Source organism: Mastomys coucha, unplaced genomic scaffold (assembly GCF_008632895.1).
Source record: "Mastomys coucha isolate ucsf_1 unplaced genomic scaffold, UCSF_Mcou_1 pScaffold9, whole genome shotgun sequence".
Taxonomy (NCBI): Eukaryota; Metazoa; Chordata; class Mammalia; order Rodentia; family Muridae; genus Mastomys; species Mastomys coucha.
In genome coordinates, this window is record NW_022196915.1 from 46,286,893 (window position 1) to 46,298,031 (window position 11,139).

The 11,139-nt window shown below is 42.8% G+C and overlaps 1 protein-coding gene and 1 pseudogene across 10 annotated transcripts in view; both read right to left on the reverse strand.

The window, feature by feature from the left end:
* Atp8a2 (ATPase phospholipid transporting 8A2) overlaps window positions 1–11,139 on the reverse strand; it is a 554,904-nt gene that overhangs the window by 150,178 nt on the left and 393,587 nt on the right. For all 10 annotated transcript variants that reach the window (XR_004116436.1, XM_031362595.1, XM_031362603.1 and 7 more), the window contains 2 exons: window positions 9,585–9,659; window positions 674–796 (listed from right to left, as the gene is read on the reverse strand). Coding sequence is in view for 9 of the 10 variants with exons in the window: in XM_031362595.1 (XP_031218455.1) it covers window positions 674–796; window positions 9,585–9,659 (198 nt within the window). In the remaining variant the exon portion in view is untranslated. The remainder of the gene's footprint in view (window positions 1–673; window positions 797–9,584; window positions 9,660–11,139) is intronic.
* LOC116085145 lies at window positions 7,358–7,860 on the reverse strand (annotated as a pseudogene).

Consider the following 11,139-nt stretch of genomic DNA (forward strand, 5'->3'; position numbering starts at 1 on the left):
ATATATATATATATATATATATATGTAAGTATTCCAAATTCTACCCTTGCCCTGAAAAAGCCTCCAAAATATGAAATATTTTGAGTCTCTAAGAAAATGAAAGGACCTTAGTTCTAATGCTCAGCACATGTTAAAGTCAGAACTGGCTGGACATGCCTATAAACCTGGCACTGGGTGGTGGGTAGAGACAGGCAGATGAGAGCTCTCTGGACAGAAAGCCTAAATAGTGAGCTTCAGGCTCCATGACAGATCCTGTCTCAAAAAGTAACATGGAGAATGACAGATGGAGACACCCAGTATTCTCCTCTGCATGCACCTGCATGTGTGTGCACTCCCTCCACCAATGTGCATCTATCTCACACGCAAAGTTAAAACCAGTAAATCAGGCTTGTGGCCAGCCTCAACAAGGGCTGCCTGAAAGGACGCTGCTGATTGTAAAGGAAAGGGGCTGGAGATGATGCTGCCCACAGAATACAGAGCCTCAAGCAGAAGGAAGGAGATGCTGGCTGGACCTGAGGGAAGTGTTTCTGCATCACAGGGATGGACATGAAGGGGCTACGCCAATACCTTCTGTCAGACACCACTTACCTCACAGACAGGTGATCAGAGCTGAAAGAGGAGGAGGGTTGTGCCTTCTGTAGGGGACAGCTGCCTCTCCACAGCAGTTTCTTACCTTAGTGTTGAAGCCTTCCGCGTTCTGAGTGATTCTGTAAAGCTGTGGGAACCTGAGCATGCTCTCCTGAGTACAAGACCTCTCGAAGATCCCCAGAGTGAAGGGCGGCAATGCTGTGAAGATCTGTGTGGAGACAATGAGCCGTTCGTTATTCAGAGCCCTTCTACCTCCCTCTGTGCCAATGTTTCAGCTTGTGGTCAGTGATGACTTAACTTCTACAGTCAAACCTGGGGCTGCATGATTCACAGCTCCCCAAACATCCTCCAAACAGAACAAAAGAAATAAGTCACTTTTTAAAACCTTTAATCCATGCCAATGAAGGCACAGAACACTGAAAACATAAATTCCTGATGAGCTACGAACTCATTGGTGAACAGTTGCCGTCCTGTTGTAGAACTTGCCATGATGGCGCTTGTACCACAGTTAGCTCTGGGAAGTGGCAGGTTTTCTGTCAGGGCTGGCTGCATGAGCTGTACAACCTTTGACTCTCTCCTAAGGTTTTAGGAGGCACAGGCAAGCCATACACTTACTCACTCAGCAGTCACTTACTGTGAACGAGATGGGGGCAGACGCTGTGTGGAACACTGACACTTCTCCAGAGAGAAAGATAGGCCAGGAAGCTTCTGAAGCCCCCATGTCGACTGCAGAGGTGACTCATGACCATAGTGGGACACAAATGTAGCACGTGAAGTGTGGGGGTTTGACAAGGTTGCTTGGCGAGAAGGTCATGGCACCATTGAGAAAAGGGATTCAGTGTATGCGACTTGCAGGGGACAGGATCTATATAGGATTTGCAAGATGATGCCGAGTGTGGACCATTGGCTCCTGGCACCTCCTCTGAGAAGAGCACCCTTCTAAAACTTGCAGGCACTGGCAATGTGTTTAGGGGGAAGCCTGTAGCACAGAAAGGATGTGGTTGGCTGAGGACACAGTAGGAAGATGAGAGGAGTCCCCAGAAATCATCGCCAGGCACTGGAGGCAGAGTGAGTGCTTTGAGGTGGGAACTTTCACCTGCTCTCCTCAGGGTCAGATGGGACCTGGCTTCTATATTGCCAAATAAAGCTGGATGTTTGAAGATGTGTCTGGCAGGAATGTGCCATTTCACTCTGGGGCACATGTGGCCCATAGGTCACTCTCTCACTTGGTTCTAAGAAGTTCAAAGAGACCGGCTCATAATTTACCCTCTGCTTGGATGGAATCCCTATCCACAAACCCAGCCAGCTCTGCAGCCATGGGATCCAACAAGCCTCTCTAAGAGAATCCTAAACCCACACCAGCTACTTGGAGACTGAGAATCTGAGCAGTGAAATGCACCTTTCCCTGGGCTGTTGGGAACAGACAGGTGACTGAGGCAGGAACTCTCTCATGCACCTGCTTTGGCCCAGGGCTGATGGAAAGCAGCCCTGGGGTTTCAACAGGCTACGAAGAGATGGAGAACTGCTGCTGCTGCTATCGCTTCTCTGCATCAACAGGTGGTGTGTGTTTCACAGGTGGAGGGAAAGGCCAAGGACTGTCTCGGGAGCTCTGCATGCATTTTGGGAGCATGCTTTCATCTCTGCTTCTCTGCATGTGGCCATGCATCCTGTGTATACCAGCTCGGACCCAGTTAGTTTTTTTCTTTTTCTCTTTTATTTGAATCGCTTCTCAATGTACTTCAAGCCCTCTTCACCCCCTCATTATCAGCGGACGGCCCAGCAAGCTCTACCATACCTCCTTTCTTTTAAGTAAACTGCACTCACCTAGATAGACTGGTTAGGGACCATGGTTTTTGTTGTTGTTGCTTGTTTGTTTTGTGTTTTGGTTCTGGTTTGCTTTTTATTTTTTACAAAACAGAGATGTTACACACATTTATCCTCATCATTGTTTTCTTGCTGAACAACACAGCACAGAAAGCCCAGAAAGCCCTTGGATTTAACTCGAATGCAGTCTTTTTAGTGTTCTCTAGTGTTCATATAATAACTCACAGTAGGGATGTACCATAGTTTTGAGTTATTAATCCATTAATCCATACATATTCATTTTGATTCTACCTCTCTTTTTGTTACCACAAACATGCATCAAACATCCACAATAGGCTACAATATATTCTTTGCTTTTTTCCCCCATGGGTCTAAGCTGCTGGGCCTAGAAGGAAACATGCAGTTTTAATTTTATATGATGTTGCCTGCTTGCATTTTAAAAAGAGTTCCAATCTTTATATTTCCCTTTGCAAAGAACGAGAGTGACCTTTTTGCCAGCTTTCCTATCTGTGGTTGTTTTACTCCACATTTATGATTCTCTCACTTGAGAAAGTCAGATATTAACTCTTTTACATTTCCCTGTGCACCAGTGAGTCCGCACATGCTGGCCATCTGGATCTGCTACTTTCTGCAACACTTAGCTAGGTCCCTTTTCTGCTTTTCACACATGGTTATCTGTCTCTGAGAGTTCTTTGAGTCCCTGGTTCTTTGGGTCTTTAAGTTGTGCTCATTGTCTACTGGATTTTTTTTTTCCTCTTCCAAAAATGGCTTCTTTTGCAACCTAATCACATTTAAGTTTTTTTTTTTTTTTGCTTTTTTGTTTTTGTTTTTCGAGATAGGGTTTCTCTGTATAGCCCTGGCTGTCCTGGAACTCACTCTGTAGACCAGGCTGGCCTCGAACTCAGAAATCCGCCTGCCTCTGCCTCCCAAGTGCTGGGATTAAAGGCGTGCGCCACCACCGCCCGGCCACATTTAAGTTTTAAGTGGTCAAAACCAGTGACTGTCGACTTGTTGACGGTTGGTTTTCCCACCCTGAGCTTATGCGTAGTTTTTAGGAGTATGTTAGGGGAGTCTCACGGTTTTACTTTTCCCATTTGGAATTTATTTTCCTATGAGGTATAAGCTAAGAATTCACTTTTTTTCCCAGATAATGAGCCAGATGTGAAAACACAATTAATTCACACTTTGCCATGAAGTTGAAAAAAAATCACCATTAAGGTTTATTAGACTCTGATGTATTGTTGTTCTAGACTCTGAAATGGAACCCAATTCTACAGTCTCTGCCTCTGGGTCTGTAAGGAATATACTGCTCTTGATGTTGATTTCGGGGCTAGTCTGATAGTGAAGTCTACGACCTCTTTTAAACATGTTTTGCATATCTGTTTTCAAGAACTCCTTTATTTCACTTACAGTGTAACACAGCTCCTCTTGTGCTCCTCAAGCCTGTTTGCATCAGGTAAATGTATATATTAACTTAGGAAGTGATGACTCTGTAATATCTTCCCATATTAAAAGTATAGTTTCTATCTAAATCCCCCTTTTAAGTCTTTATTTCTTTGTCTGTTTTTAGTGGTGCTGGAGATATTGCACGGTGGGCATACTTTGTACCACTGAATGGAATCCCCAGCCCTGTTTTTATTTTACTGTTGAATTCTAAGACAGGTCTTATGAAGTTGTCCAGCCTTGATCTCACTCCATAGCGCAGGTAGGATGAAGTTAAGATCCTCCTGCCTCGGCTTTTCAGTAGCCAGGGTTACAGGACATTCTAAGAAGTCCAAGTGATTTTTAATCTTTCATTAAGAATTTGGGATTTTTTTCATATGGATACTATAAAATTACAACTATATAATTTTTAATTTCAAAACACATGAGGGACAGAATCATACTATGCGACCTGGCTGGTCCCCAGGTCTTGGGCCCAAATGGTTCTCCCTGCCTCAGCCTCATAGGAAGCTGGGACTCAGGCATGTGCCACTCTGCCCAGCCACATATGAGTTTAATTGCTTTCTGAAAGGAGGTTTTGTACCTTTGCAGTTTTTAGGAGCCCATTGGTAGACTTAAAAATAGAATTCCTGATTACTAGAGCAGAAAAAAAAGTCTTATCTGACTCTTCTGGAATTCTCACCTATTTCTAGTACTTTTCTGCTGGTTCCTTCTGGTTTTCTGGATAAACACTCACTTTGGACAATACTTATGTGGCTGCTGTTTCATTTGCATGAGTGTTTGCACGAGCACTGGAACTGCTCACGACTCTCCCGATGTGTGTAACAGTTGTTTAACCTTCTGGTTGGCTGCTGAGAATTCTAGGGTGATTCTGAACTCTGCAGTGATGATGGGTGGTCCTCCTGCCTCGATAGCCAGTCCACAGACACAAGGGAGTCTGGGAGTTTGTCATGGAAGGTGGTGCGCTGCAGCTTTGCAAGCAGGCTGAAATCTGACTGATTGACATCTATTTTTCCCCCCAGGTCTTATTTTGGGAATGCCAGCTGAACTGCCACAAACACAAGTAGCAGTTACTGATGGGACTATATTTTTATCCACATAGTTTTTATTCACATAGCTAGAATGATTTCTTCTTAGTTTGAAACTCTTGTACAAACTCATGACAATGGGTCTGCTTGGTCAAATTACTCTTTTAACACAGAATGAGGCTCCATTAGCTGATATTTTATATTGATGTCTGTAATTGCAAGTGAAGTGTGGTCATAGTTTTCTTTTTAAAGCTATGCTGGCTTGATAATGGGATTACTTTTTGGAAACAATTTTAAAAATATTACAGTTATGTCCTCACTAAAAACGACATAACATTTAGCTGAATCTATCCTAACCAGGCAGCTTTTATCCCTGGTGGCCTCTGTTTCCCCACAAACTTAACTGATACAGAAACTGAACTATAGTTCTGGGGTTCTTTGAGCTCATAGGCTTAAAGTCAGAGAACACTTACTACCACAGACAGGCTGTGCCTGACACACACTACAGTTTTCCCTAGCTTTAAATTAGGCACAATTAAGGTTAACAGTGATAACTATTAATAAAAGAGAGCTGTCATGATAATATGCTATCATGAAACTAGTTAAAACTTAAGATTTTCCCCCTAGCATTTTAGTTTAAAACATTTTTTTGGAGATTAGAATTACATCATTTCCCCCTTCTCCTTCATCATTCTAATCCAAACCCTCCCAATGATCCCTTCTTTTAGATTTTAGATTTAGGATCTCTTTTATTTAGTTGTTGACATGTGCACACATGTGTATTCTTAAATATATAACCAGCTTAGTCTGTAAAATGTTACTTGTATACATATGTTTTCAGGGATGACCACTTGGTATCAGATATCCCACTGGAATTCTGTTCCCCAGGCAAGACCATTTCTCCTGGTCTCAGTGTTCCTTATTGCTGGTAGTTTTTTGTGTGAGTTGAGGCCCCATGAGCTGCAGTGGTGGCATACATCTCTCTAACTGGACTTAAGGCCCACTCAGTGCGATGGACATCATGCCTGGTACTGAACCTAGCCAACTTCTCAGGGATAGTGAGACTATGGATCTTGGTGGAGAACCTACTTACCACAGACAATTTACTAAACCAGCATAATTGCTAAGTATACTCTAAATATGTGTCCTTATTCCATAAGTAAGTGCATTCTTCACCCTTCATCAAGGAAACTTTTTTGCACTAGATAGAGACCATTCCAGAGACCCACAACCAACCATAATGTACAGTTGTGGAGTCCAGTCCCAATGACCACACCTACAAAACACTTCTGTATCAAAGGCTCAGGGAAGAGTCATGAAGAGGGACAGAAAGACTGTGAGAACCAGAGGATCAGAGAGGTTTCTGTGAGACTGTGTCTCTTCGTAATGCCCAACACTACACCCCTAAGGTCTCAGCAACACGGGAATCTTACTTCTGAGAGGCTCAGTCTGTAGCCGACTTGAGAACCGGAAGCCTCAGAAAGTGACATCGTAGGCAGGCAACTAATATAATGAGAATCTAATGTGACATAGCTCCGTCTTTAGGGACACGCAAAATCTAGTCTGTTTCATTCTGTTTAACAGGGTGTGGAAAACCGAGGAGCAATGATTTACATTAGCTGCCTGGGTAATCAAACATTAAAGAATAATGGTACAGGAAGAGAAAAAGGAGGAGAGAACTACTGCAAATGTTTTACATTTCACAGGTTGCCCCTTATAGAAGGTCTCTGGCTCTGGACTGGAACCGAGTTGCATAATAGGACATTACTGGGGCAATAGCAACATGAGTTATGGGTTCAAGAACAGCACTGTGCACAGGCTTTCCAATCTGATCACTACACTTCTTAGCAAGTCTACAATGAGTGTGAATGTGTGTGTGTGTGTGTGTGTGTGTGAAGGATGTAGGCACATGCTCAGAGAGACACAGTTAATGAGAGCAAAGTATTAATAATTGGGGTTATTTCCAATAAAGGATAGCTAGGAGAGTTCTTTGTGTTCCTTTTTGTAATTTTTCTTTAATTTGAATATGATCTAAGTGTGTTTTCCAGAAAGTCCATTGCTAGGAGGCTTGGTCTTCAGTGTGAGGGTGCTGGGGTGGTTGAACCTTTAAGAGGTGTGGCCTAGTGCAAGGTGATCAGGGAAGGGGCTCACCAGGGCTGAACAATTAGTGCTGCCCAATCTTGGACTTTCAGTTTCCTAGACTGTGACCAGCTAAACCTGTTTTCTCTATAATATGTTCAGCCTTTGGTATTTTGTTATGGCACCCACAAGTGAATAATATATCTTCACATTCTCAAAAGTTTTGGGGCTTCTAGTGTGAGAGATTCTAGGACTCCTGGTCTGCTGCAAATAGAAACACCTTTCTTACCAGTACCCTCAGTACAACCCAGCACCCCAGTACCCAAGCATGCCCAGCACCTCCCAGCATACCCTTGTACCTCTATAATGTTCCAGTACCCACTCTTAATGGTGAAAAAAGTATATATTTAGACTTAGCCATCTGGACTGTTTAGATGATCCCAGTCTTGTTGGTAACATTGAGAGCATCATAATCAGGAGCCAAGCAAACATACGCCTTCTCTCTGTCAAGCATTATCAAGGTATTGACTTTGGCCAAGTCAGTGTCATAGAGTTTCTTCATGGCCTGTTTGATCTGGTGCTTGTTGGCCTTGACATCCACAATGAACACAAGCGTGTTGTTGTCCTCTATTTTCTTCATGGCTGACTCAGTGGTCAGTGGGAATTTGATGATAGCATACTGGTCAAGCCTGTCTCTCCTGGGTGCACTCTTTTGAGGATATTTGGATTGCTTCTAGAGCTGCAGGGTCTTGGGCCACCAGAAGGTGGGTGCCGTGATATTCTTTTTTGTAGCTGTTGATACGTTTCAGCACTGCCTTCTTAGCTTTCAAGGCCTTCACTTCGGCCTTGGCTTTGATTTGGGAGCAGCAGGGGTTTCCTTCTTCGTTTTTGGCACCATCTTGGCAGAAAGGCTCCAGCACCCACTTTAATACCTATCTACGGACTCTGGTAACCTGTGGTCATTTCACCTCAGAATTGACTTTTCTGGTACAGAGTCCTCTTCTCTATTGGTTGGTGGGACACCGTATACACAAAACATATCCTTAGCTTTATATATTAAATGTCACAGAGGTTCTTAACCTTTCATGGACAAAACAGTCCTCAGGATCATTCTTTTAAAAGGGCACTTATCTCTGAGGCACTTTCTATTGTGTGACTGTGGGGCTCAGGAATCTGCATTTTTCAAAAGCGAGCCCTTGCATTTCTTTCTTGTGAGTGGACTGTGGTTCTTGCTTTGATCAGCATCATGCTTCAGCCTATTCTGGCTCATTTGGTTATGCCATCACGGAACATTTCTTGGGTTAACTTGAATTTCCCAGGGTTACCCAGAGCTAAGAAAACCATCCTGCCCTCATAACCTGGGCATGAAAATTGGGCTAAACCCAACTTATGCCATAGGGTGGCATTCATCTTAGGCTTTCCTCAACTCTAAAGCACAGCCTCCAGGGGATTGGCTTCATGGTTGAGTTAGGTGTGCTGATGGGTTTCTATGTGGCTTTTAGTCGTAGATGATCTAGTTATTCCCAGTCCCTCCTCAGTACACAGAAGCAAGGCCCTTGAGCCATATGTTTGGTGAAGACGGTTGGAAGGGATTCTTAGTACGTTAATTCAGCTCTTCTCTCTCTACTGCTCACCTTTTAGTGGATCTGACAAGCAGGAAGTACACTCTGCAGGGAGCCATACAGTCAACTAACTTATCAAAACCAGAACTTAGCCTTGTCAGAGTCTGAGCCCATACACCTGATCCTCTTCACCTAAAAGTTACATAGGCCCAGGTCACACTGTATGTTCAGCATGTTATAGCCAATATGGCAGCTACTGAGAAAAGTGCACTGCAGGATGTGAGTTCAGAGCCAGAAATGCACACAGTACCGTGAGCTCTTTGAGCCATACTCTCTCCATTATACACCTCCTGGAGCAGCTACTTCAGAGGTTAAACTCCATGAGCTGCAAGAAGCTAGGATTGGTGCTCCAAGCAGTAGGAGAGACCATCTCAAGAGATGAGTAACTACAATGACCCACAGATGGGTAGCTATGGCACTTAGCAATGACCACCACTTTGTTTTTGTTGTTGTTGTTTTTGTTTTTTATTTTCTCCCAAGAGGAGGGGAAAAAGAAAACTAGGCATTTTAGCTTATAGTTTCTACTTGGTTTTGGATTTTGGATTTATTCATCAATTAATTACAAAAAAACCCCTCAGAATTCATAGACATTCTTCCAAGAAAGGCAAAAATCTCACTAGGGTCATATATTCTTTGTTCATATTTAGGTTTAAGAATTCAGAAGTAATGTTACAAAATGGAGTGAGTTTAGATGCAGGACAGAAATTTTTCCTTGAAAATGTTGCAGAGATATTTAGCAAGAGGGTAGCCAGAAGTCCATTACTAAGATATATGGGTTAATAATTTCATGGGGCTACTCAAGAATGATCTGCTATGATTGAAACCATGTGTGGAGAGTTTGGGCTTCTGCAGGATGTGTGGCAGCAACAAAGGCCCTAAAGATATATCTGTGCTGCCTGCTAAGTACACAGATGATTGGCTTAGATACACTTCCCAGACATAAACAGTGAAGACTCCCCTGAAGTTCTCCACGCTATCAGATAGAAAGGGGAATGCTTACCACATTGTACAAGCCGATGCACCAGCGCTCAAATAAAATCTGCCCAGAAAATCCATTAACAAAGGCGAACCAAAGCTGCAAGAGAACAAAGTTCGTCAAGTTTTATATCAATATTGACCTAAATGTTTCCCCTCACTGGAGAAGTAGCTGGGAATGTGGACCACCAGCTGGACACAGCTGCAGAGGGAAACTGTGTGCCAGCAGCATGACAGTTGTCCTTTCAAGGAATATAAATTTCCAATACCATAAATATCATTATCTTAAGGAAAATTTATATTAAGGATGCATCAACTTTGAGAGGTTATATATGCCATGTTTACAAGGAAATGAACTTATACCAAATATGTTTTGTGTTAACACTTTCTGATTGACTGAAAGACTCTCAACTTCATGCCTTTTCCCCTATAAAGTTGATTTGATAGTTACGGTGTCTCTTTGTAGACCTTTCAAATAGATAAAGATTATAACTAATAAAAAATCATGAAACTCTTTTGTTGGTCATGTGTGTTTTTAGTTGACAAAATATTAACTTCCTTGACTGGCTGTCCTCCACCTCAAACACAGGCCAACACACAATGATAAGAAGCACACATGCTTAAATCATCTTTTATGGTAGCATGAGAACTGAATTAACTGGACAGTTGATTCTCAAGTAAACACACGAGAAAAACAGCAACTTCAGCCTTTAGGGATATAAAATTAAACTATAAGTCCATCTTAATCAGAATGATATAATCAAGAAAACAAATGGCATCTGTGGTGGTTTGAATAAGAATGGACCCCATAGGCTCATGTAGTTGAATGCTTAGTCATGAGGAAGTTGTACTACTTCAGAAGGATTAGCAGGTATAGCTCTGTTGGAGGAAGCATGTCACTGGAGGTGGGCTCCGAGTGTTCAAAAGTCCAAGGCTAGCTCCAAGTCTCTCTCTCTTCCTGCTGCCTATGGATCTTCATGTAGAACTCTCAGCTACTTCTCCAGCACCATGTCTGCCTGCCTTCTGCCATGCTTCCCACCATGATGACAATGGACTTAATTCTGAAACTATAAGCAAGCCCTAGTTAAATGTTTTCCTTTATAAGAGTTGTCTTGGTCATGGTAACTCTTCACAGCCACAGAACACAGACTAAAACAAGAAGCAATCAACACTGATGAGGACTGGTCATTCTGCAGAAAGCTCAGGACACATGGAGACCCATTGTGCTATCACAAGAGTCCTCTCCCAAGAGGAAGCAGAGGTGGCAAGTTCTGTAACAGGTGAGCAGTGGAGAAGAATCAAAATTCCATGAGAAAGTGTTCTGAGACAACTGTGATGCTTCCTCCCCAAAGGTCTTAAAAAAAAAATCAACAGAGCATGGATGATGGCAACAACAACAAAACCTCACACAGGACTGGGACAGATTGCACTGGAAATAATCTCTACTGAAGAACCAGCCACAGGGCAAAAGAAATCATCAAAGATTCTCAGTGAGCCTGTAGTATCTACAACATGTGGCTTTGCTTTGAAAACAGGAGATAACATTAAATGTGTAAGACAACAAAGAAGGTAGCAAAAAA